General features: G+C 41.6%; 1 protein-coding gene across 4 annotated transcripts in view; it reads right to left on the bottom strand.

Moving 5' to 3' along the window:
• The window catches only part of UBE2Q2 (ubiquitin conjugating enzyme E2 Q2), a 52,481-nt gene extending 32,245 nt beyond the window's left edge, over positions 1 to 20,236 (bottom strand). For 2 of the 4 annotated variants that reach the window (XM_074837714.1, XM_074837711.1), the window contains exons 1-2: positions 19,773 to 20,233; positions 2,506 to 2,610 (exon numbers count right to left, since the gene is read on the bottom strand). In XM_074837714.1, coding sequence (XP_074693815.1) covers positions 2,506 to 2,610; positions 19,773 to 19,958 — 291 coding nt within the window. In that variant the 5' untranslated portion in view covers positions 19,959 to 20,233. Of the gene's footprint in view, positions 1 to 2,505; positions 2,611 to 19,772 lie in introns of all 4 variants that reach the window. The other 2 variants (XM_074837712.1, XM_074837713.1) reach the window with 2 other exon arrangements.
• Positions 20,237 to 27,999: the final 7,763 nt, after the last annotated feature.

The following is a 27,999-nucleotide window of genomic DNA, read 5'->3' on the forward strand; positions in this document are numbered from 1 at the left end:
ACACGTGCTAGCAGTGCTTTTAGCAGACATTCACTGTGCTCAGCTGAGCTCTTGGAAGAGTCCAATGCAATTTCCCATTCAAAATTTGACTGTTCCAATAACTTTATGACTTTAGAGCAACATGGCACAAATGATACTTTAGCTGCAATAAATTAAATGAAAACTGCTTTGAAACATTCTAAAAGTCTAAATTGAACTGAGTTATTAGGAGACAGCATGATAAATCAGAAATCTCTGTATTTCTATAAGCAGTTCCTTATCCCTTCCTACCCTATTCCAAGAAGTCTGTGTGTGTTGCTCCAATGACCTTGAAGGGGAGGAAGCGAGTTGCACAGGGAGAAGTTGTACAGAGAAAAAAGAAACCCAAAACCCACAAAACCAAGCCTTTTGAGCAAAACAGAGAAATCAGACTTTGTAGTGCAAGTATTTGTCTCTTCAACCACTCCCATCTGTCTTCACCTTGGCATAACATGATGTAGGGTGGATTCCTGAGAAACCAACGGGCCATCCACAGGTGTCTATTACATCAACCCATCAGCTTTTACATGGGCAAGTACAATCTTGATATCAGAAGCTGTTTTCTTACAATGTACATGAGCAGTCTCTGTGCATATGCAATTCACAACAGCAAATCCTATGAATGTTTGCAATAAGTCTTTCTACCCTATTGCAAGCAAATCTGTAGGTAGTTAGACATAGGAAATACCTTGTTTAAAACCTTTAGTCTGAAGCTACTAGCCATGCCAGTTTCAAGCTGGAGAACCTTCTGAAAAGTGTATTTAAGAAAAAAGTTGATTTGGCCATATTTCCTGCTACTATATTGTTGTATGTCTTTCTAGGCAGAAATCACAAAGACTAGGAGATCTGTAACATTCTTCTCAGTGTAGTTTAGTCTAAAGTTTAGGTTTTAAAAAGAAAATACACAACAGATACGTGTGTCTCCTGTAATGAGATCCAACATAATACATTAAAACAGTAATGCTCCTCTGCAATGCCCCTTTGTTTTTAATTATGGCAATGCCCATAAAGACTCTCACTTGCTTGTTAGTTTTCTAATTATTTCTGCTAGAAGTCAAATGCATCTTAAATACTCTTTAGAAAAAGAAATTTACACATCCTTATTTAAGGTTGAATATGCTTAACATTATCCCAGTAAATATTACAGGTAAGTGATTTCATGACAAAGAACATTCCCAGTTTTCACAAACCAGGCAAATACTAAGGCCAGCATATAATCCATGCAATAAGCAGTATCCTGCAGACTGATTTGTTTTGTATGTATGATGTGCATGCACGTGTTCCTGTATACAAAAACAAACAAAAAAATGTTAAAATAATCTGTTAATAAAGATCATTCTTAAGGGCTATTTAATATCCATCAAGCTGAATTTGGAGAGGAACAACTGAATTTGTCAGTATGCCACAATACTGCTCAGTATGGAAAAAAGTATATTTGTACTGAAACTTATCTCCAAGGAATATTCAAGGACACTTACTTTCCTATATAAAATGAGAAGTTAATTTTTATATATATATACACACACACGCACACAGAGAGCTCCTATCACTACACCAAAAGAGTACTCAAGTAAGATATAATGCCTGATAGTTTTCTGAAATACAAAACTACCATTAGAAACTGTGCAACAATTTTCTTTAAATAGTAATCATCCAAACTCACAACACTGTTCAAACTTACCACTATCTAAGGAACATTCTGATGAACCAGAAGCTATCAGGTCAAGTTGTCTTCAATGAAACCAGGAATTCTTTGTATCAGTTACCATTGTAGCCATGTTTTAGAGAACATACATTCTCGAGAACAGAAAGCTTTTGCCTCTGTAATTGATCTCTGTGCAAAGAAAACTCTGGAAGAGCTGGTTTCTTCAGTAGTTTTAGGTTCTCATGCATTTCACTGTTTAATTCTTTTCAGAAAACTTTAAACTGTAATTATTGGGGCTGAAACTTAACTTTCAAAAAGCAAGCATTTAAGTAATCTTCCCCTCCTTGCCCCAAATCTTTTGAACTACTTTTCATAGAATCATAGAATGGTTTGGGTTGGAAGGGACCTTAAAGACCATCCAGTTCCAACCCCCTGCCATGGGCAGGGACACCTTCCACTAGCCCAGGTTGCTCAAAGCCCCGTCCAACCTGGCCTTGAACACTGCCAGGGAGGGGCAGCCACAGCTTCTCTGGGCAACCTGTGCCAGTGTCTCTCTACCCTCACAGTGAAGACCAGAATTCTTCCTTATATCTAGTTTAAATCTACCCTCTTTCAGTTTAAAACCATTACCCCTCGTCCTATCCCTGCACTCCCTGATAAAAGAGTCCTTCCCCATCTTTCCTGTAGGCCCCCTTTAAGTACTAGAAGGTTCATATGTTTTTTGGATGATAAACTTGTGTTTACAAATCCCCCCATATAACCCCCAAACTGAGCTAATTAAATTGCTTGTTAATGTGACAAAGCTAAATAAACACCCAAAACAACCAAAACACTTGGCTCACCAGAGTATTGCTCTTCTTAATATCTTCTAAACGCTCTAAGACTGAAGTCAGGTTTGGGTCATCTGATTCTACAAACCATATTGGTGATGAAGAGGGGTAAGACTCCTGTTAAAAAAAACAACACAAAAGACCCAACAAATAAATAAACAAAAAACCCATAAAGCTTTTAAAACTCATTCACCCCAAAAATTTCACAACACAGTATTAACATCACCTTTTATCTTACTTTCTAAGCCAGGTAACATAGAAGATTTTAATACAGCATTTTTAGGCAACACAAAAGAAGTTGTAAGAAATCCAGTCAGCTGGTTCTTCTAGTATTTCATCCTATTTTTATCTTGATTAGATGATGAACATACATAAGAAACAGTGTTGAAAAGTTTAAAACCCTGGGGCAGGTGGAACAGGAGGGAGAAAACTAGAAATGCAGTACAGGTGATCATTACCAAAAAATGTAATCACAAGTAGTACATGTCAAAGAATAAAACTGTATTGATGCCAATTTAACATAAAAATACAGATTCTTCCAAATTTAAGCTGTGAAAACAATGAAACCTGGAGTCTTCAGATTTTCTCCTCAAATAGGATTATTCAAACTGTTCTAGCGCTGGCCCTCAGACTAAAGCAACATGGCTCAAATCTCCTGCCTCGGAGGACAAGTTAAGTTAGGCAGATCACAATGCCAAAAATCTGCAATTTTATCTTTGAACCACCCCGGCTCACAGAGGACTTTTCACTGCTGAAAGATTTCTCAAACAATATATTGCATACAACCCTATCAAGAAGGCTTACAGAATAACGTTCTTCCATCAATAGAGTCCTACAGTTGTTAGGCAGATGCACAAACACATCCTAGTGACAGAGATCAAATGGGTTCACAGGATTAGAAGTGTGCTCGATTTTCCAGAACAAGCCATGGTTAGGGCACATACAACATACAGAACAGATGTGGCCCACAACTGCTCATACAATCCATGACAAGCGATTTTTCTGTCACTAAGCTGCCACAGCATGCAGCCCTTCAAAATGTGCTAGGAAGAGCCTTGCTACAGAAAGGTGAAGTCCTTTGCCTCTTGTTTAGATGTTTCAAAAAGCAATTCCAATTTTTTCCTAACACAGGTTTGGTAACATTGTGAGGATGGTGGAAATCACATAGCTTCCAACTCAGCAGTAGGCGTCTCTCCGTATCCCTGGCATGTTTGGATTTTCTTGTTTTGTTTTAGTTGTTTGAGGCATTCTCCACTTCTCACCCATTCAATTAAATTCTAGTAGTTGAGGACAAATTACTGAACCTCAGTTTTATCACCCAGATATTATCTTCATATCCCCAGGTGTTACAAAATACTATGAGGGAATTTTCATTCATTCCTCTTGCTGCAGTATAAATTTACTCACTGCAGTTTAAAATTCCGTATTTCTCATTCCAGAGACAACAAATCATGCTTCATCCTTCAATACTTAAAGAGTCAAGGTTCCTACTGCTACTTTAATAGGTGACTCCAAAATGTGCACTATACTTACAAATTTACACCCTTTCTTGACTGCATTGGGTATTTTTGGCTTTATAGTTTTCAAGACAACAGTACCAACTTTCAGAGAAGGAAGACATCATACCTGTCTGTTAGTGATACTGTCTGGTCAAGCAAACTTAGCCTAAGCAAGCTCTCAAAGTACAAGTCCCGTAAGAAAAAAAACAGACCTTCCTTATTTAAATTAGCTTCTGTCATTTCATAGATACTGGGTTTATTAGAATGCAGAATACGATCCATTTGTAAACTGGAGAAATATATAAGCATGTTAGAATTGTCTTTTAGTAACATAAAGCTTACTTTCTAATCAACCTTCCAGCTGAAGTGCTGAACCTCATCAAAGAATGCATGTGATTAGACAAAGGGCATCAGCTTTGGCAAAACAAGACTATCACAGCAAAGTTCCCACCTGGCAGCACACTCCAGGAAGTTCTAGCTCCAGAGGTCTAAAATTCCCACCTGTAAACTGAAACCTTTGCATAAACTTATTTTTAAACAAGCTCAATCCCCTCCTAAGTTTATATTTATTTTCTTAAAAATCACAGCTAAAAATACCTTAGAATACATGATACTCCTAGCATCTTTATGAAAAGACAAACTGTTTACATCCTTCAGCTTCACTCTGAAGTATACCATACACAAAGCAGAGACCTTAGAACATCTAATTCTTGATTAACTAAGGCCTAACATCTCAAATGTCTGTCAAGAAAGTCCAGTACTCAGCTTGCCCAGATTTTAAGGCTAAGGAAGACAAACAGATAAGTAATTACATGTGATTTAATCACTTTCTTCCTTTACTAAATACAGTACCTTGGAAAAGTCTATTTTCTCCTCAGTTTAAGACACTCTTGAAAGACTAACCACTATCACTGCTGGAGAAACATGGTTGAATTCTCAGCTGCTCCTGGGTTCCCAAACTATTTTTTAAGGAGCTACACTTTATTAAAGATATTCCAGGTTTTGTACTGATAACCTCCCAGACATTTTTCATTCAACCTGCCTCTAAAGTCTCTGGCAATTGTGCATTATTCTTACATCAAGACTTTCACACTGCAACACTGGATCTTTATGCACAGTAGGGAACATCAGAAGGGAGACTCCGGCCCTATTGCCTGAAGACTTGTTTGAACCAGCTATTTTTGAGACCTGAACTTCTCTGGCCAGCTCATTAAGTTAAGAGAAAGGCAATAGGGTAAACACTACTACTGTGACTTTAGATTACGCCAACATTCCCATCAGCAAATACAAAGAACAAGCAAAATCCGTTCCAAGATTCATTGAGCCATCTGCTTCTTAAAATCCTCAGATTCATTAGAATAAAAATATTCTCCAGATACAGCCAACATTTGGGCTGTGTATGCACATTCTCCTAACAGGTATTTTTAGCCTTTTTTTTTTTTTTTGATCAAGCATTTGTTAATTGTGTTAGTCCAGGTCTAAGCAAGTCTATTAATTGCAGTGATTTATACAAGATAAACATCTGTCAGTCCACACTTGTAAACCATATCTGGAATCTGAAGACTGCTTACAGAATGAAGCTCAACTCTTCACTACCTATATTCTTTTCTGACAATTCTGTTTCTCCTTTCTCCACCAGCAGGATTTAATAATGAAGGATTTAATGAACAAACCCACAGTAGGACATTTGCTGGTTGCAATCAGTATCTATTCCCAGTCTGGGCAGCCTATACAAAAATCTCTTCCAAAAAACTTGCAGCGAATCCTTTGTCAGGCAGGGACACGACTGATAGTGCAGATCTGAAGATCAAGCAATCCCACTATGTGTTTAAATACATTACAGTGGCTACTTGAATGTGCTGATGCCTTCTGCACTGAGTGACAGTCCTTATGTTTTGCTCTTTCCATATTTTGCAATGAAAGCAGGCCCTGCTGTACAGGAGAAAACATACTAGGATTTGATACTGCCTGCATGATTAGTGTATAGCACATATGAATTATTATACCCTAAAATTGATTAAATATTCAAATTTTTAGTCTGCTTTAGCTTTTGAAATGTGAATGGGAACAATGCATTTACCAGAAAGGCTTTTTTTAAATACTGTGCGAGTATACTCACTCATCTGTATCAGAAAATATTTCAAATTTTGGACTTCTGGAATATGGATATTTAATTGCATATTCCAACTTTTTCACAACAGATGCTTAATATTAAAATACAAGTTCAATCAACCTTCCAGTTTGCTGCAATACTTTTTAATTCTTCAGACTTACCAATAAATATGTTCATTTAACTTAAAAACATAAATGGCACTAAGTTTCTCTAGATCTGTAAGTAATACGTATTTTTGGAACAGCTGAGTTTCACGCGGATATGAGTCACCATATTTTTAAATACAGAATTCACACACAAACTTCAAACATTCTGATCTTGAGCTATAAACAAGCTCATGAGTTTGTAACACCATAGCATGCAATGAAAGACTAAGCTTGTGGTTTGTAAGGTCAAACTACTGAACTCCACATGAACTAATTCTGCTGAGAGAATTAAGCCAGCTTTTTCTTCCATATCTGCATCCTATAGAGAGAAGAGATGGATTTGAGTGGTTAACTCATGTAAGGAACACAAGCTTCCCAAATACAAAGACAACATTTCACAAGAGGAACCCTAGAATAGCAGCTATTTTACTATTAATTCTCAGTGGCTAAAAAACAACATTATTTTGGGCCTTTCACTACAAAGCTGACGTACAGCGGTTTTGTATAATCTATTTAGCTGCACAGGTATCACCCATACTAAGTGTTTGAGATCTTTTATGCAACTGCTATAACATGACATTTCCCTGCTCTCTACAAGTAAAAGCAAAGGCTACAATGCTTAGATTTGGGCAGCTTTCACAAGCTAATGCACGCTGTACAGCTTGAAAAGCTAATGCAATTGCTCAGTAAGACACTACAGGCTGAGATGACATCACACCTAGCATGTACTGAGGCCTGAGGACAAAGGCTGAATGTTTACAGCCAACCCAGATACAATTACAATTCATGGGATCATCGCTTCTAGAGAGTCTTTGTATTAACACCAGGACAGATTGGGAGCTTTGTCAACACAAACGCTTCTGTAGCTTCTGTAACAGAATGCAGCAAAAGAATTTAGCCTACTAATAAACATACAAAATACAAAGAGAATAAAGCCCCGCACTCCTGGCACTGGAACAATTTCAAAACCTATCAGATCATTTAGGAAAACCACAGCGTATGAGAAGAATAAACACGGGATCTCACTGTTCAGACATTCTGTTGCATCCTCTGGAAGAGGGTCTACTTATATTTTACTAACAATTTCGCTTACCACAAAAAAAAAAGGGAAAAAGTGACAGAAGATACCAGGAACATATAAAGACAGCTCTTCCTGGGTAGAAATCTGTCATCTAAGTATATCTTATCTAAGCTTTCTCATCCTTAACAATAAGGCTGTTTTACTCGCAGTGTTATACAATCTTTATCCTGTTCTGTAAAGCTACAGCGACGCAATTTTGATGCAAGAGATTTTTATAGGAGCTATTTCTAAATCACTATAATACTGTTGAAATTGTGAAGTTGCTAAATTAAAACAACACATCTTGCTCACATTCCTAAGATTAGAACAACCTGTACACACAGCTTGCTATGAGGTGATAAGAGTAGCCATGTCTCCTTGTACACAACAGCCATTTTGTCATGGACAAATAGTAGGAAAACACGTTTAAACATACATCTTCAGCATTATGATTTAAAATTGCAATTACATGCTGACAGTTCTTAATTTTCTTTAATTTCTAGATCATCTTAGATTAGAAAAGGGGTTTTTTTATAACTCCTTAGCATACTGGCTGAACAAAATTCAACCAATTCTATTTCTTTTCTAAGTTTTTGCAAAATCTCTATAATCGACAGAACCTAGTTCTGTTCTTCTTACACAACTAAACTTAGCTGATTTTTATAAGAGCACTTCTACCTTTCATCTTCTGAGTCCCCAAATTTCTTTGTCCACCCCTGTTTACTTCTGAACAACAGAACATCAAACCCCCAGATCTTTTAAACAGCTTAATTGTGTTGAGAAGGCTAGCAAGAGACCATTCTAGCTCACACAAATCTTGGTAATGAAGTAAGTAAATCCTAATGTAACAAGCCATTTCAGAGGGCTTTTCAAGGTGAATACATTTGCAGCTATAAACACACATCAGGTAACTGACCTCAAATCATAAATGGCTTTCCCTCAGCAGACATCTTGATGCTACCAAATTTGTTCATTTGAATTAAATAGCAGAACTATATTTAAAAAAATAAAATCAAGTCCCACTGTTTAGGGATCATATACATATCTTACACAAGCATTCAAAAAAATACTGAAGATTAAACTACACAATTAGCTACAATTTAGCACATATTATTTGGAATTGTTAGTCATTCATTACTCATGAATTTTTCACCTGTGCTAATATGCCTTTAGAGGAAAGGAAAAAAAAAAACCCAGACTTAATATTAACAAAGATACCAGGACTTAAGAAGATATTCTTACAAGTTTAGCTTGATTACCATAAAACACTAGTACTTAGAGCTTCTTAAGAGTATTAGTTGTGATTACACAACTGACAGACTGCTTCCCATTACGAGGGGCCAAACGTTTCAAAGGCAGCTTACAATGCAGGTAAGCATTTTCTACCACTAGGTACTTGAGTGCCTGTGAAATCTACAGGCTAAGAACCTTTCAAAGTCAGCAGATTGTCACCTGCCCTCCCATCCCATTCTTTATAATTAAAAAAGAAAGCATGAAGGGTCACTTTCAACTCAGGTTTTTTGAAACTTCATTGGAAACAATCCAAATAAAACTATTTCCCAGAAACCTCAAGTTAATAAAACCCCCAAAATTTGTATTTTCAAATATCCAGATGTTATCGTTTGCTCTGTTGTACAGACTGAGTTATTGAACATATTACAAATATTCTAACATTTAATTTCCAAGTTCAAGTAAAAATTTGCACTTTTACATATGAAAGAACTGTCATTTCATTAAGAATCTAACAGTTGAGTGATCCAGAGTTCTAAAAGATAAGAAAAGTGCATGCAGTAGGGGATTTACAAATAAAATTTAATATTGTGAGTAGGGAGGAAGCAAAGTTAATTTTACTCACCTCTACTGAGCAAGGGAAAAACTTCAAACTGCTTTTCCTTTTGAATTTTAAGATTGTATACCACACATTATTAACCTGCTCAATGCATATAAACAAAAGGGCATCTTTATTCACTAGAGATCAGTTAGAGGGAGATCTTTAAGTGTTTCTATACAACAGAAAGCAAGTTTGTATCAGCTTTAATTTTCTTAAGCTCCTCCTGAAATCAAAGCCTGACGTGGTCAGTTCAGTGAGAACACTTGTTAAAACTCATGCATTTGGTAAGGCACCAAGTTCAACTGACTAAAATACATGTATCTCTCAAACATAGAAAAGTACTGCAATTCTACCCTCAAGTTTAATGACTGTCTTGACAGCTAGAGCCTATACAAGACAATCCCAGGTGAAGTGACACGCTTTGGTTGGACCCCTGGAGATTGCAAGAGCTTTATCATCTTGCACCTTTACAGGAGGTAGCTGAAAGAATCCCATAATCCTGTTCTATGTAGGTTCTGCCAATACGCTCATCACTGCAGAGCTGAATACCTTCAGGAGCGCATTAAAACAACACAACTAACAGGGTCAAGGTTTTCGTCTCCCGCACGCTCTCCAGGGAATGAGGCAAGTGTAGCAGAGTATCTTGGTTTAGAATTATTTATGTTATTAAATACAGCCGTGTTAGAGAAGGCAGGGTCAAAGGCATGTGCCTCACAGAACAGAAAGAGTATAACAAACCACAGCTCTACAGGTGCCTGTAAAATTCACTCTACAATCACAAATTGTCCCAAACAAAAATATAGTTCTCTGTAAAGCAAGTTCTGCTGATTGCAGAAATCTACCACGAAAGTAACCACAAGGAAACGTTTCTGTTAAAAGCATACAGAACAGCTATGGACATTACTTTTGTCTTCACAACAGACATCCTCTTGGGCAGAGCAAAGCAGTTCCCCTCCTGTACATCAGGCTTTTAGAGACATACGTGCAACAGTCTGCAACTTTGCACCTTCTACAGCCACTTTCTGTACAAGTGCACAGGGACTACAGCATGTTTTTAAATTAACTGAAAGCCTAGAGCATGGAACACTTTTTGCAACATATAAATTCAGCAGCATCTGCAAGTGCCAATGTTCATAAGATGGTGACCACAGCATAGCTAAGTAAGTATGAACAGGGACAGTATTTCAATGGCAGTTCACTCGTGTAAAAATTATTCCAAAACCCAAGCAGCTTGTAATTTGCAGCTTCACCTGCAAAAATTCATTTGTTCAACCCAGGCCCATAGAATTCTCTTGAAATTGTTACAGAATCTTCAACTTTTTTACTTTAGATACACCTAAGACAGAAAATAACATTTTAAGAAGAAAAAAATCCTGGAAAAGACTTAAGCAAATGATGCTTTCAAACAGGCACATACAAGAGGCCAATAATTTCAAGTTAAATAATCTAAGATACTTCTCTGTTTTACTTCCATGTCTCTATGCAGATACACACATTTAAATCTCTCACTGCTCAAATGTCATTACCTTAGAATAAGACAAAACACACACAACCAAAGTAACAAAGGCACAAAACACCACTTCAAATGGTCACAAACATGGATGAAGATATGGCAACATAGGTCCTACACTTCTTACGGTCAAGTTCTTTCAGACAAGTTTTTACAGCCATTCTTTGAACTATTTAATTTACACAAAATGTCCCAACTGTTGTTTCCAATATGTGAAACTGCACATTACTCTTGGAAAAAACAGGTTTATCAGACTCTCTTATCAGTTGCCACAACCTCATCTACTCCCCTTACCAAACAAAAGGCAGCAGGCTATCTGTTGTTGAGTATAACATAACTACACAGAATTACAATACAAACTTTGAGCATAAAAGCAAAAAAGGCACCTTTCTGATAAAAACATAGTTATTGATCTTCACTGGGAAGCAACATTTTGTTCTCCAGGTCATTGTCATAATGCAGCATGCCATCTATCCATTCAAAGAAATTCACAAAAAAGATGAACTCTTAACACTTTCATATGGACCCCAAGTAAAATCACCAAATGTTCATGTTCAAACACAACTCCTAAATTAACACTAAGCATGGTCTAGCTAACAGCATAGCAAATGACAGTTGTTCAAGAGCAGTGTGCAGTCTCTGAAAATGAAAACTGTTGTTAAGGGCCAACCCAGTTAAGTGAGCTGAGGAACATTTCCTTGCCAATACTATTAACAGAAACAAAGTTACAGATCATCCACACTGAAAATTGAGCAAAGAACACAGCATTGCTGAAGACTTTCCTTATCAGGAAGGAGGCTGTAGAGCTGAGACTAGAACTCAGAGTTTTCCCACAGCACCTCACAGCAGCCAGATCAACCTATATTGCTCCTCGCACACAAAAACCCCACTGTGTGCTTGTACTCTCATCTTGACAGTTGTCAGAGGATGGTTGTTTTGGAGCCCTCAGCCACAAGGGGTTCTCTTCTTTAATGCATGCATTACACATGCACTCAAGCTGGCAATGGTTTATCTAATAAGCAGCTAGACACATGCGCTAAAGAGAAAGGTATTTTGCAAATCTTGATTCTCCAATACTCTTTCTTTACCAGCAGCACAGTATGTGCCCAAATTCCTGAAGGACGTCCGGTTACTTGAAATAAACTAGCAACTCGTTCTAACCATCAAGAGTTATTAATTACCTACTTCTGCAACTATACAGATAAGTACATTCAGAAAAGGTATCATCAACATTAGTGTCACAGAGCCACAGCAGCAAGAAATGGCTTCTAATACGGCTAGAACTGAAGAAGGGGTTATAAATAAGTTGCAACATGTCACTCTCTCCCCGAGTTAACTTGAAAAATAAGTTTCTTAGCAGACCTGCTCTTGACTTTATCACTTATACAGTTACTCCACAGCATGTAAAGTCTGATGTCACTTCTGCTGTCACCCAAAAATCCAGGCTTCCCCCTCCTCCTCTTCATTCTCTTTACCCTCAGGAATTTACATCTTCCAAATGTTCAAATCATTCACCACTCCCCCTCCAAAGGCACTGTACCCTTTGCCCCTCTCTGAAAACAACTTTCCTCTTTTCCGCCTTTTCCCTTTACAGATTTGCTGTGCCCCAGACACATCCACAGATAGAAGGATTTTTCATTCTCACCCACTGCTAACAGAGGTCCTGCTGCTCTATGCTCTTAGCACCTGAGTAGCACTCCCAGCCACCACCCACCTGGTTCCCAAGCTCTCCCCTCACAGCAACACGTACACAGCTGCCCTGAGTGCTGCTTAGTCACTGTCCTTCAGATTAGAGCCATTTAGATGGAACTTTGTCATCGTCCCGTGTCCCCCCCCCCCCCCCCCCAAATTTCAGTACCACAGAGTTCAACCAGTGTTTACCATTAATAAGTTAAATACCACACTCTTACCACAGTTATTTCCTACTTCAAAAATTCAAGGAAGCCTGTGGTATCTTGAACACCACTGCACAGGAACGCTTTAATTTTTTCTAATGCCACTATACAAGTTCTGACAGAGCTTATGTTCCTTTCTGAATACACACTGAAGAAGCTATTGCAAGATCTCTGACAAAGCTATTGCAAGATCTGCAACCATACTGAACTCTTCTTTCTCTCAGAGGTGTTAAAAACTTAGAGATCTGGGAAAAAGGAGAACACAGTCCAAACTAAGTCTCAAGAAATCATGCACTAACTGCTCTACAGTACTGGATACACCAGGATGCCTTGTATGCATAACAAAAAAGAAACAAAACACGTAAGGTTATTATTTTAATGCCACACTTAAAGATTACAGCTGGAAGCGAGAAATCAGTAAGTCATACACTAACTGGTATGCTTGTTTCCAGCAAAGATCAACTGAGAACTATTCTGACCATATTAGCTTCAAGATCTAAATGTTAAATAGCCCGCCCTTACTACAATCAGTCATTTAATTTTCCAGTTGTCTTCTATGAGCTGGTGACAGGTCATTTTCACTTCTACAGAGCTTGCAGCTGAAGAAATACAGTGGAATGCTTCCTAAATCATGAACTATCATGTGTCTTAAAAATGGCATATTATCATTCATATTCTAAAGAAAAAGAAAAAAATTAACTTCAGCCAGGAATTCAGGCTTTTACAACCTTTCAAAACTACACAAACAACCTGACAGTACTGAACAGTAGGCCACAACGAGGCATAACTAAAATGGTAGTTATTTCTGTTAATCAGCTTCTACAAACATTTGCTCCTATCCAGAAGTTTTGCCTTTTTTTCTTAGTAACACTATTTAGAGAACTGTTTCCATCTTCATATCTTCCATTCTCCTGAAAGGAATTTAATTTTACAAGTAAACAAACAAACTACTTCCAGTTAGTCTGGTCCAGTTGTCTCTATTTAGCTGTCACTGTAACAACCAGATGCTCACGAAGGCCCACCGGGCTGATGCCGACTCAGGTATTCCATACGGAGCAATCCCAAGTGCCACTGAGGACTCAGCCAGCACTTGGCAAGCAGCTCTGTCAGCAATGCTGGCTTCAGCAGTCTTCCCCAGCACTCACTCATTCCTATGCCCTCTGTTGTGACGGTACAGCTGTTTGTGCAGCCACGCAGTGAACCAGACTGGGAAATGATCCAGATTAACAATAACCCAGTAAAGAATTTTTACATGCCAGTCAGGTCCTTAATCCAGTAAACTCAATTTTGGCCACCTCACAAGGCACATAGCCTTTACTGGTCTGCAAGCAACAGCAGGATTACAGAGCGCACAGGACACAATCACACTTTGCTCTCCCTAGCAATTGCAGTTAATTCATGCTGAGGATACCAGCATGTCATCAATACACAATATCCCCTGACATAACACAGAAAAAAACCCTGCAGATTCATTCTAGTCTGAGTTAATCTAACAGAATGAAGTTACTCTTTTTTTGGGAACACACTTGATCAACTCTGTTAATAACTTCTGATTTTACAGAGTTCCATTGTAGACAGAATGCCACATGAATTTCAAGTGCAACCTTATTTTCCAGAATAGAATACTTTCTACACTACTCCCTTCTTTTTCTAATTTCATTGATAAAAAGCTTTGACAGAAAAGCCAGTGTCTTAGCACGTCTGCCTCCCCTCCCCAATCAAGACTAGCGGAACATACTCTTGCTTCTTGTAGCATAAGAAAGGTCTCTGTAATACCAACTACCAGTCCTCCAATTTTGACACAAAGTTAAGTATCATTGGCACACAAAGGAATCCATCACATACCATGAAATGCCTGTTACACAGTAGCCCTGCTCTAAATTAATCTCTTAAACATTAGTGAATATGAAGAAACATACAAAAATTACCAGGTATCTTTCAGTCCTTTACAAAAACCTCCTGAACAGTTAACATGAGGAAGGATGCTGAGAAAAAGAATACAATTCTTTTTATAAACTTCTTTTAATTATCAAAGTGCAGGGAGAGCTCTTCTGAGGACCAAACCAGTCCCACTTCTGAAATTATTATATCATTAACTCACATGAGTAACCCATCTGAAATAAGTGCAGTTTCCTGTACATTAAAACCTCAACATAAGCCAGTGTTTATATTTGAAGCCCACCACTACGGCTTTCTAGGATATTTTAGGAACACTTCATACATTATAGAGGGCACAGAACAACTGCCTGCAAAGTCCTGAAGTACTTGTTACAGCCTTTCACAGACAGCACAACTAAGTTGTGGTGTCGGAAAGTAAGGCCCTATATCTTCCAGACACAAAAGATTTCTCCTACTCTTTTTTGCAATATTCTATTTTTGCTACATAAACCACCACCAAACTCCTCAATTTCTACTGCGTAAGTTAGGGTTCATAATAGTTACATGAGTGCCTTTTTTAAAACACCAAGTACATCCAATTCCAGCTAGAAAAGTACGTATTATCAAGATAAAGCTGTGTATGCTTTGATTAGTCCTGGTATTCATATACTGCAAGACAAAGGTCTCAACCTCACTACAGAATGTCTAGTGATCTTAAAAAAAAAAGGTATCTGTGGTTTGAACTGAATGCCTTGTTCATTATGTGGTTAGTTCTGTGTACAAACAAATAACCTTTTTAAAAGGTTATCAGCTGTCTAGGCATTAGCTAGGAGTGTGTTTAATATTAAAATCTTCTCCCTTTGAAGGACTACTGTATGTGCAAATACACTCACTTTCTGTATATACCCAACTTGTCAAAAGCTTCACAGGTAATCTCTTTTCATCCATTCTAGTTTAGAAGGGAAAATAAAGTCTTCTCCCATCAGTTGCAGTTATCTGTAGACAGTAACGTTTTCAAGTCTTTCATAGCAGCTTCTAACTCCGATTTAGCAGCAGGGTATTTTTCAGCAAAAGCAGAAGATACCTCTTTCCAGCAGAGAAGCAAGAGTATACTAGATTCAGCCATATCACCTGAATTGAATTGTTAATGTATGAAGGATATCACTGCACATCAGAGCCCAGTAGCTGTTTGGGGCAAAATTTGCTCCCACTCAGACCTGGTGCAAACCCCATTCTACCTGAAGTGCTACCTGAGGACACAGAATTTCAGTAGTAGTTTTGTGTATGGGTGGAGAGATATTAATATCCAGTTTCTCTCCGAAGAGATTATCTTAAAAAATACGCTATGTTTTACAGCAGTTCATACCAGTCCTTTTTGTTGTAATAACTAGGAAAAGATTGAATAATTCTAACATACACTTCGGAATACTATGATTTAAGTCTCATAAGGTAGCACACTGAAACTATGAATTGCGTGGAAGACACTTACCTGAAGTCATGATCACTAAACACACTCCTCTAAGTAATTTCAAAAAACATGCAGAACAGGACCAGGATAAATACATATACTTTGTAAAAGACACTACTTCATTGAACTTAATTAGAATACTGCTGCTAAATAAAAAGGAAATCTGAGAAAAACAGAAATAAAACTCCAGAACAGAGACACTGCTGTTGGCATAACAAAATGGGAATGTGAAGGTACACAGCCTGAACAAGTTCAATAATTAGACAGTTCTCAGGAATAAGCAGCAATGTTTCTGACAGGGATGACTCCACCCTAAAGTGTCTCTCTTAAAATAATCTGATTAACTATTTAAGTTCCAATATCAGTGACTACCAGAAATAATGAAGGACAGACTTGGACAAAGCTTGCCTGTCACTTTACGAAACAGAACAACTATCAAGTAAAAATGTATCTTGCTTTCATTTCAAGCATTGCTTAGTATCACAGGTAGACCATTCCTAGGATGCTGCAGCAAATGCTTAACCTTGACAGTTCTACAAACTCATACTGCAGACAACCAGAAAGTCATCTCTGCGAGAAGTTCCAGGGCAGGCTTCTAATCAAACTGTGGAATTTAGTCTAGAAAACTTTGGGAGATCCATGCAGTTCCTAAGCAGACACTCTCCCTCACCTCTCCAGAAGAATGTTTTCTCTTTCCTCTGCCTTCTCTCTCTAGACTGAAGAAAAGAAAGAGATCCATTGTGAAGATCAGAGCAACTTAGTTATCAGGTCTCTTTTCAGACTTAGTGCAGAAGCTACTGGAAGCTTCCTTCCCTACCAGATTTTCCTCCATCCAGTAACTTCAGCATCTGTACACACTGCTGGACAGCTTTCACTTTAGGTAAAGTATTGAGGTAAACAGAACCACGAAGAAAAAAAGCTATTATTGAGCTTTGTGCTTACTCTTCCCCTTAACAGGATTCTTGAGCCTCCAGATGTACAATTTACTGTAAGCTTTAGTTGAACAAGGGAAATGGCCTGGCTTGATGAGTGTTGTAGGAGCTAAACTGGTTAGAAGAAGCAAACAGCTGAAGTTACGTATTCGCGCTGCAAATCCAGAGCACTAAGATAGCAGCTTCTGATGCAGAGGGTGAGTCTCCCTAAGAAAACATATTTACCAACAACTTTATAGCCTTACTAGCTTTTGTATGCTACTACTGCCATTTGAAGTTCTACTTCCCACAGTACCTGCAGATCCACTGAAGCACAGTAAACAAGACTTATATCTTTCTAGTTTACCTACAGAAAAAAACAAGAGTCAATTAGGAGTCAGAGCCAAGAGATTCAATTCAGTGGGAAGAAAAAACACTTTTGTCACACTTAAGAGCTCTAACACTTGTGTCAAAAAACTAGGACAGAAGCCCAGAGGTCAGCTTTCTCTGTTTGGCTCTGTCATCTTCTGCCCACTTGTTTGAAGAGAGCCACCTCTGTATTTCAGGTTGCCCTCTCCCATTTATTTTTAACAGATAGGGAAAATAACCACCTACCTCAAAGAGCCAAAAATTAGTCAACATTGGAAAGCACCAACCTATTCGCAGACAACTGTGAAACAGAAGTTTCAAGAAGCTCAGACACAGCCTTTTTTTTCAAAGCAGAAGTCTCAGCTCTAAGGTTTGAAACAGCTCTTTTCCTGTTCTTTTTGCAAGCTCATAATACCACAATTCTAATGGCATGTGAAAGACGTCTTGACCTTTAGGGCGAGAGACTGTAATAGCAGATTGCAGGCACTGTTTCCTCATTAATAACATAAAAATGCCAAGAGTGACCTTAGCCTGTTTCTTGCTTGCGGAGACACACCTCCACCAAAGGCCTGCAAGTAAGTGAGCACACTCCTTTGCAAGTTAAGAAAGAATTACTATCAAAAGCATCTACGTCAAAAGCAGCCTCAGAAGTAGACATACACCACAGCACAAACCCAAGGCACCAAAAACTTGTGGCCTCACTACTGGCTTCCCTGTTAGCTGTCCCTTGACAAAGAAATAACCCATCAAATTCAACTGGCAACTAAAGGTGCACAATCAATCATCAGATCTTTTATTTTACTCTTTTGAGAGAGACTTATGAACTAGATCATCTTGTGTGGAAACAAAGAGCCAGACTTCTCAGCAATGAAACACTCTCTACTGAATAAAAAAATATTTAAAGGAAGTCACACAATCCATCATCTAACAGATCATGTCTGAAAACAAGAACACCAAAACATCTTGCTTATTTTACCATAGAAAACATCTTAACCTCTTACAAGTATATACAAGTGTCCGGTAAAACAAACACCTGTCCCACGACCACAAAACTGACTCCTCATGACAATTAACAGTGAAACCTGAAAGATCCTCTTAACAAGTCTCCTTTAATTTAATAAAGTTACTTTAAGGCAAATAAGGATCCAATCAAGATTACTGGATTTGCCTGGTTTGCATGCACACTTTCACCTTTCAGTACTCAAATATTTACACCTAGACGCCTATTTCTACCTCCACACTATCTGTTTGAAACTTTCATCCTTTTATAGGCAAAAGACAAAAAAGCTCCAGAGCTTCCTCAAACCCAAACATACTAACCCCATTTTCACCCAGGCAAAATTTTTTGATTCTCTACTCTTACCCTCTGAATCTTGATAAGGCATTTGAACTCACTTATAACTACAACCAGTCCAACAAAAATGAACCTCCAGCGCTTTCCTGTACATGAGTCACAGACACCGATATATTCAAATCCCTTGGCAAGTTTAGGCCCTAAATTTTTTAAAACACAGAGGATTTTTACCGTGGCACAAAACAGTGACCATTTTATTCTGCTTCCTTCCCACACATTTAAAACAAACAAACCTTAATGAATTTAAGTCAGGGGGCGGGGGGAACAAAGCTTAGAAACGAGAAATCCCGAAGCAAACCGCAAGTACAAGTCCTCAGATTGGACAAGGCTGCCCGTGGCCCCTTTCCCAAGTTTAAGTGCCACTATTTCGATAAAACAACTATAAACAGCTGTTCGGTAGGGGACCAGAGGCGCTATGCTATCCCTCCATGACAGCACGAAGGAAAAGTTTCGCCGTCCTTCCTAGCGCCGCGGCCCCCCCGCCGCGCCTCCGGGCTGACCCCCGGGGAAGGCCCTGCCGCCACCCAGGCCCGCCCGTGCCGCGTTTCCCCGCCCGGGTCAGGGCGGGCCGCCCGGCTCCAGGCCGCGGCGGTGTGGCGCACTCACTAAAGCGCTCGCCCCCACCTCCCTCCCGGGCTCCCACCGCCCGGGGCAGGGGGGGAAACGCTCCCCGTGCCCCGCCGAGACGCCGCAAGGACGGGGCGGGCGGGCGGGCCGGGCCCCCCCTCCCTCTGCTCCCCCGCCACCCCTCCGCCGCTGCCCCGGGGGACGGCCCCGCGGCGGAGAGCCAACCCGGGGGCTCTCTCCCCGCTGCCCCGGGCCCGGCTGCCCTTTGTTCCGGCTCGCGGCCCCGACGCAGGGGGCGGCTGGCGGCGCGACGGCCCCACGTCCTTCCCCCGCACCCGCCGCTTCCCCGGAGGAGCCCCCCGGAGGGGCTGCCGGGCCCCGGCCTCGGCGGGGAGGAGCGGCCGGGGGCGCCCGCTCCCTAACTTTTGTTACGGTCGCGGTGGGGAGGAAACGCAGAGCCTCGGGGCGGGGAGCGGGCCCCGGAGCCCCCCCCTCCCCCCGGTCCCGGCCCCCGCGGCGGGCGGAGGCCCCTGTCGTGTCCCCCCCCCCCCCCCCGCCGGTGCTGAGTCACCCCCGCGGCGGGGCTGCGCCCCCTCCCCGCGCCCCGCAGACAATGGCGAGGGCGGGCCGTGCCCCGGCCCTCCCCCCGCCGCCCCCGGCCCCGCTCGGCCCCCGCACCGTGATGTTGCAGTGGATGGTGAGCGGCGGCGGCGGCTGCGGGCTGGAGCCCGGCGGCGGCGGCAGGAGCACGAACTGGCAGTGGAGCTCGTCCAGCTTCCAGGAGACGATGCGGAAGCGCTCGTGGTCCTTGTCGAAGATGGACTCGAGGAACTTCAGCTCGGCCTTGAGCCCTGACACCGACATCCTGGCCTCATCTCCGGGCCCGGGCCTGCGCCGCCTCGCCCGCTCTGCCGCCGCCTCCCTCCGCCTCAGCCCGGCCCGACCCTGGCCCCGGCCGCGCCTGCGGGGCGGAAGATGGCGGGAGGGCGGGGAGGCCGGGGCAGCCCCAGCCGGCGGGGGGACGGCGAGCGCGGCGGCAGCTGCCTTTGTACCAGCCTCCTGCACCCCCGCGCTCGCTTAAAAGGGCAACAGCGCAGCCCGCTCCCCCTTCCTCCCTTCCCTTCCCCTTCCTCCCCGGCGGGCTGGGCCAGGCCCGCCAGCCGCCCCGCCCTCGCCCTGCCCTCCTCCCGCTAGGCCGGCCCCGCTCCCGGGACACACGCAGCAGGGCCGGGCCGGCCCCCTGCCCCTCCCCCGGGGCCGCCGCCCGCCTCCCCGCGTCCGCCCCCAGCCCCCTCGGTCGCCGCCGCGACCGCCCCCGCGGCCCGGGCCCCGCGGCACCCTGCCCGGGCTCTGCCCGCCCGCCCCGACCCCGGCCCGGGCTCGGCCTTCGGCTCCGCCGCTCGGAGCCCGCCGGCGCCCCGCTCGCGGCAGCCCGGTGCCCAGCCGCGCTGACTGCTCACCCGTGTGTCTCCTCCTCTTCTCCTGCTCAGCCCTGCGACAGGGCACGCGGTCTTCCTGCCTCACCGCACTTCTTTTCTGCTGAGAAAAACTGCAGCTTGGCTTTGCGCTTGTCATCTCGGCGTCCTGTCAGTCCGCCAGTACTCCTAGAGGTCAGCCAACACAAACCGGGGATTCCTGTCCCGGCATTTCTGACGGATCAATACAAATAAAACCTGGTGTCGATCTTTGCAGGCTGGAAAGCAGCAGTACAGAGGCCAAGAAAAATTGTTAGTGTTGCGTTCAAGTTCCTCTGTAATTGTACAACATTCTACCTCCCGAAAAAGCACTACGAAGCATGAAAGCAGAGTAAAGTGAATACTCACTATATTCAGGGATCAAGACATGCTGCCTCTATTTCTATCACTTCCTGACACTGAAAAATTAGCTCTGCACCTTTGTTTGTCTCTTTCCATCTTGGTTTTGTCTGTAGACAGTTGACAAAGATCAGCTCCCACATGGCATAAAGAGATTACCTCGATCGATACAAGTAATACTGGTGCAGAGTATCCTTCTTATTTCCCAACCAGCTTTTAATTAATGCAGTACACACATGCACACACACAAACCTGGAATAGGGATTTGCCTTTTTTTTTTTTTACATTGATATTTTATATAAATCTTTAATTCCAGAGAAACTGGCAGCACTTCACAAACCACAAGCTGAATCTTGTCAAGTGGTGAGAACTCTAATCTTGATCCAGAAAAACAGTTATGCACATGCCCAACTCCAAGCATATGGAAGTCTTACTGATTTGTGGGCTTGAAATCTCCTATCCTTCCAGCAAATAGAGCTGCAAAGAACACACTTTGCTACAAAAGAAGCCAGGAAGAATTGACGCTGGTTAAATACTCTGAAGGAAAGATACCAGAAAGTCCAGAAAGTTGAAAGACCTGTTTTTTCCAGGTATCATTTGAAAGGCTCCTATTATACTTTGTGTGCAACTCGGCTTTCCTAGAAGGGCTGGACTGTGTGTTGGCTCAGACTGTATGGCCTGCAAAGTGAAGACAAAGTGAATATGACTTGTCTGTCAATGCATCAACAGGAAGGGTAAAGACCTTTGGGAGATAAGGGAAGATTTAAATATATTTATAGCTAATTTGCCCTTAAACAGCAGAAAATTATGACTATACCTATTAGAAGTGGAGGGCCTGGAAGACCCTTTCTGTGGGAACACCAGAGACAAAACTAAACAAATCAGACTTTGTCAGGCATTACACGATGCGATGCATGAAACAATGGAGGAATGAATTTGGTGACTCAGCCCTCTTTCCCTCATACGATAGAATTTTGGCCTAGAACACCTCACTGCAGCAGATAGGTGGGTAGGCTTAGCAAGTTCAAACTGCACCTTTTGACATACTTTACCAGACCTGCATCTATCACTACCTCCGGTCTTCCATCCTCCCTGTCTTCTCATCTGCCTTCCCTCTCCTCTGCCCCTCCATTAACTGTGACGCCCCATTTTTTCTGGCAAGCATGGAAGGCAGGAGAACCTCTCAAGCACCCAGTGATCGAAACATGGTTTCTCCTGACCATCTGGCAGGCCAAACAAATTGCTTAATCGGCCAAGTGTGCCCTCCAAGCCATACATTGTTTAAGGCTGGTCTAGAACTTTCCCCAGTTCCTTCAGTCTGCCTTTTTGTTGCAGGCTTCAAGAAGCAACATGCAGCTGCACAGCCACCAGTCCTTTAAATTCTATTGCACTTCTCTGTATTTAGTAGGCATTGTGCAAGCTGTGACATTGCCTGTGAATTCATTTCTGTGATAAGACCTTGAGAACACATTGGGGCTGCCTCACTCTCTGGAATCCAGAGGCTGCTTCAGAGGTGTAAAGAGTTGTTCATCATATCTGACTCATTCTTGTTTTTTCCTTCATGGACTTGCCATGGGACTTTGACAAGAATCTCACTTTGGTCACAAGATGACTCAGGAAATCCTGAGTCTCCCAAAGACCAAAATGAATGCACACAAGGGAAGACCTGACATCTCTGGGTAATAAAGGAAATCAATCCTGGTAAAGACCCTCAGGGTCATATTCTAGTCATTACTAGATGCTCTTAAGTTCCCTTGATCTATATTGCCTGTAAGCACCAGTTTTTTCTACCTTTCTTCCTGCAAGTACATCTTCAGCATCATGGGAACCTATCTCCATCTATCATACAGCTAGATTTCCTCTTCCAGGGATCTGAACTTTGGACAAACCTCTCTGTTATGAAGATAACACACTTTCATAACCTTCTTTGTTTCTTTTCCCTCACTTTCATTTAAATACAACAATTTTTGTAAGAGTCCTCAACTGAATCTCTCAGAAAAAACAGCAGATTCCTCATTGCTTTCTGGGGTAGAACTGACAAGAAAAAAGGAGGCAGTTTAGACCAAAATTTTCTTTCCCATTACCATTTGCTGCCAGTTCTGCCTCCAACATATCAGATAGGCATGTCCCTAGCAAGATAAAAAGCCAGCAGCAAGGGGCAAAGGGAACTGAAGGAAAGGTAAGTTCGGAATGAGCCATTAAGACGGAAATCATAGACTCATAGAATGGTTTGGGTTGGAAGGGACCTTAAAGATCATCTAGTTCCCACCCCCCTGCCATGGGCAGGGACACCTTCCACTAGCCCAGGTTGCCCAAATCCCTGTCCAACCTGGCCTTGAACACTGCCAGGGAGGGGGCAGCCACAGCTTCTCTGGGCAACCTGTGCCAGTGTCTCAACACTCCCACAGTGAAAAATTTCTTCCTTACATCTGAACTAAATCTACCCTCTTTCAGTTTAAAGCTATTACCTCTCATCCTATCAGTCCATGCCCTTGTAAAAAGTTCCTCTCCATCTTTCCTATAGGCCTTCTTTAGGTTCTGGGAGGCCGCTATAAGGTCTCCCCAGAGCCTTCTCTTCTCCAGGCTGAACAATCCCAACTCTCTCAGTTTGTCCTCTTAAGGGAGGTTCTCCAGGCCTCTGATCATCTTCGTGGTCTCCTCTGGACAAATGAATGAATAGGCTTTGATGAAAGCAAGAATTGTTTGGGGCTTAAAGAAAGGATGTTCCATAGCACAGATGAATTTGAGTTTATATTAGTCCTTTTTCTTCCTGTAAATGCCTTTTCCAGGTCGGCTGTATTTCCAGCTTTACCCCTGAGTGAAGCTCCTGTATGTTCAACTGAATGTCTGTGCCTAGCAGAGGATTAATTTGTTTCTCTGAGAATGGTTTGTGATTTTGTTTTTTGACCTCATTTCTCTCATTTACAGTCTAGCCCTTAGAAAGGATCTTTCTGTTTAATTCTGATGCCATTTTCCTGAGACAAATGGCAGGCACCAAAGAAGGAACTGCCATTTTATAAATAAGGAAGGCCCAGATCTTTTTTAACCCTGAACCCCAGCAGAAGGAGAAAGAAAATGATAAAGTTAACGAGATAGGAGGAAGTGTAAATTGGTTTTTGTGATGGATGATGCAGTTTGATAATACCTGATCCCAGAGTAGAACAGACACTTAAACTTTTTCACAAGTAGCAGCAGAACCTGAGACTAGAAAAGACAAATAATACCTGATACCCATAAAGAGGAGGATAAGTCAGGAACCTCCCCTGAAATTTTGAGCAAAGGCAGAAAGATTCAAGAGGATCCTGCTTTTCCAGGATACAATCCAAGCTGTCTTGCTCACCAAAGCCAGGCTTTCACATCAACTTCTGAGCTCACAGCATCAAAGTCATTGATTAAATAATGAAGTAACTTTCAAAGCATTTCAGAAAAAAACATACAGCAGTGCATAAAATGAAATGGCTGGACTATGCAGTTTCAAGAAGCATGGCATGCAGTGGACATGGGATTGCTTAGTCCCTCAAATACCTCTTTACTTTTAAAGGCTTTAACAGTTAAGGAATGGCATTTTAAAACCAAACTATACTAGAGCAGCTTTGGACAGATAGCGATGCTGTTGCCCAGATGTTCAGGGATAGGGGTCAAGGAGGTGTCCCCACAGGCACTCAAATACTATGGCCATGAGTTTAGCATTTTAAGAAAATAATTAAAAAAAAAAAAGTAGCTTGGCTTTACCCAGGATGGTCAGAGAGTAGTTTTCAGTTACAATTCTTCTGAGTCCATCCCTGTGGCTGTCAGCAACTGAGTCAAATAGGTCCCTTCTTTAGGGTGTTTTTGCTCAGCCACTGTAATCCTATGCAGGAAACAGCAATAAGCTTTTGGTGAAGATTTCCTTCCTGCTTGTGGATTTGTAGTTCTGGCTATATTTATATATACTACTGAACAGTATGTATTTCAGAACAGTCAAAAGCTAAATAGCGTCTGCAAAACAAGGTTAAATGATGTTTTTGTTCCATATGAAAATTGTGGGAATTAATGTATCAGCAGAAGGGTGCCACAGGAAAGCAAAGCCATGTTAATCAAAGCCTTGCAACACTGCAAATAGGGATTAGAATCCACCATACAAACACATCAGAAACTAAACTTGTGCGTACATTAAAATGCACAGTGAGGGAATATGCCTAGTGTTCTCCTTTATGGCTCACATAGCTTCTTAAAAACAGATGAAACACACATCTATGAAAGCAATAAGGAACCATGCAGCCATATCTGAGGCATGCCATTTAATAAAATATCAGAACAAGCTAGAAAAAAAAGGAAAACTTGATATTGTTTTTCCAAACCAGCTGGGCGAAGGAAGAGGTTGCTGCATGGAACACTGTTCAGAGCACAATAACTCACCTTCCCTGGACTCCCTAGGACTTGCACCCCTTCCTTGGGATCCACACAGGGTCATAAGCCTTAGAGGGCTCAGCAAGCTTATCTTCCCTTGCCATCACAAAAGCTTAAAAGGGATGTACAGGAGCAGAGGTCAGATGCCAGGTTCAGTCCCGCTAAACACATCTCTGGCTGGAGCAGGAGGCAAGGAAATGGGCAGATCCCCAGGTCAGGTACTCACCGTGCTGAGATGCAATCTTAATCACAGTTGAATATGCAGCTCCTTCATCCCCTTTCTTTTTCATTTTGATAGGCAGTGAAATAGTTAACTTTGTCTATATTTAAATATCAGCACTGGGCATCTGAGTTGGCAGGCACCAAGATGAACTGGGTAGGTCAGAGTTATTGTTTCAGATTCTGCAAGCACAGCCAGACATCACCACATCACTTAGCCTGGAAAACAAATCAAACGCATCTCAGCAACCGTACCATCCAGGGCTTCTCATTTACTTTTATTACTTTTTGTAGGTAAGTTTAGATTTTTGGGGAACAGAGCGGTGCCTGTGACAGTACTCTCCCTGTTCAAACCCTCAACAGAATGTCTGAAGTGCTGCACAAACCCTAACCCCACCAGTGTCACACCAAAACAGGCACAGGATGCAGCCTCATCTTATATGTGGGGAAGTCGGACGCATTTTGGGAGGCAGTGTTATTGCAGAACCGGGTGTATAGACAATCTTAGAACCCAAACACGATTTAGCACTGCAGTAACTCAGTTAACTTTATTTCTGACCCAGACTTGGAAGAGAGTTTATTGAAGTTATCTAGTGAGCTGGTGTCAGTGCTGGGATTTGTCCTGCTTGTGCTGTTTGTCAACAGAGCCCAGCCGTCTGAGAAAAGACACCTTGAGTCTGGGGCCAGTTCTACAGCAGCCCTGTTCACAGCCTTGTTGTGGACTGAAATAGTCACAACTCCACTGTGTCTAGCCATGTCCCATCCTATCCTAACACCCCCTTGCTCAAAGGGATCAGGCAAAGTGCCATTGGAGCTGTCAGAGCCAGTACTTTGAGTGTTGTCCACCCCTCTATGCTGCGAATGCTCACACGGGACATGGAGCAGAGGGGTGGAAGAAGGCTCAGGGCCCACAGTTCCTCGAGAAGCAGCATGAGAGGTGGCACATCCATTTGAGCTGATGCTGAAGGTTGTATGAGAATCAGTTCATCTCAGATCTTAAGTTGCTCCCTAGTGCACATCATAAGCAGTTTTTTCTCACTATCACCACAACAGGACAGGCTATGCTTTTCCGCGATCACACAGTACTCACAAGAATTAAAATACTGGTGACCTAGATGAGCGATTTTCAATCATTCTCTGATTTGGAGGTCACACGGATCCATAGACCACTAGTCAAGATCTACCAAGCTCTGGTGTAGGATTTTTTACATACTCTCAATCTAGTAACTTTTAAATACCAAACACACAAAATCGAGTTTGGAAGATACAGCACTGAAAAAAAAAAAAAAAAAAAAAAGTAGTGAAGTACATCTGGAAAACTAACTCACGTATCTTTATGGGTGAAAGAAGGACAGAAAAGATAAGACATTTTTTCCATTATGTAGATGACTTGAAGTATGAAGAGTTGCCTGAGAAAAAGCCACAGAAAACAGCAGTCTCAGAGAATCAAAGGCAAGATTAAACCTCAGAAAAGAATGATCCCAGAATTACCATTCTGTAAGTCTGACTCTTTTTCTGCCAGAAACAAATTCTAAGCACAAAAAACCACTAAAACAGATGAAGGATAACAGATTCACAAGCAGTTATATTTGCCTTGGAGTTTATAAGGAAGGGAACCTCCTATAGATTTACAACATCAGTGAGTAAAAGGGAAGTAGCAGAACCAACATACTTGTCTTTAAGCAAACATTTGAAAGACTGAATCACAAAAGTCTGAACATAACATCAATTCACATTTCTTGACATAATGGCACCCACATAGCTTGAGAATTGGCTTAAGAGTTGTGAACAAGGAATAAAAATAGCAAATTACTGAGCAGAGAAAGGTAATTAGTGTGTTTAAAATGGATCATGGTAGTGCTGTGTTAGAGTTGAGATTGAGACTTTCATAGTGATCTAGAAGAGACTATCACTGATGAAATTATGAGATGATACAAAGAGGCATTTTGAATAACAATGAGGATGAGGAAATAATTCTAAGAGGTGCAAAAAATCAGAAATGATTAAAAAAACCCAACTCCTTCATCTATAAGCCACAAACCTAGTGAATCCTGGTTTCCTATAGATTATGTTTTTATATCACCATCACACTGCCTATCACTTGGTCTCATGCTATAAATCCCCTCACCCTTTCCCAGTTCCTTCTCATGTCTCCACAGCTCTTACTTTCCACAGGATTCTCCATATTTCCACCCACATTTGCCACGTGGCTGTTTTGGCTAGGGGAGACAGAGCAGATGCTGTGGCTGCTTTCAGAATCTATCCTGCCTGGTATATTCTATTGTATTCTTTACTTCAATCTGTCTATTTAAAAAAACATTTTTATAGATAAGATTCTGGTTTTTTGTCCAGTATATTCTATGTATGAGCAGATGAGCTCTGGTTTGTGGACAGGGTAAGACCAGGGGTCTTATCAATATTTCCAAATGGGCGAACACTTTCTTTCCTCTAGTTAGTCACTGGTTTTTAGAAAATTTGTGGAA

Source organism: Strix aluco, chromosome 12 (genome assembly GCF_031877795.1).
Source record: "Strix aluco isolate bStrAlu1 chromosome 12, bStrAlu1.hap1, whole genome shotgun sequence".
In the NCBI taxonomy this organism is placed as follows: Eukaryota; Metazoa; Chordata; class Aves; order Strigiformes; family Strigidae; genus Strix; species Strix aluco.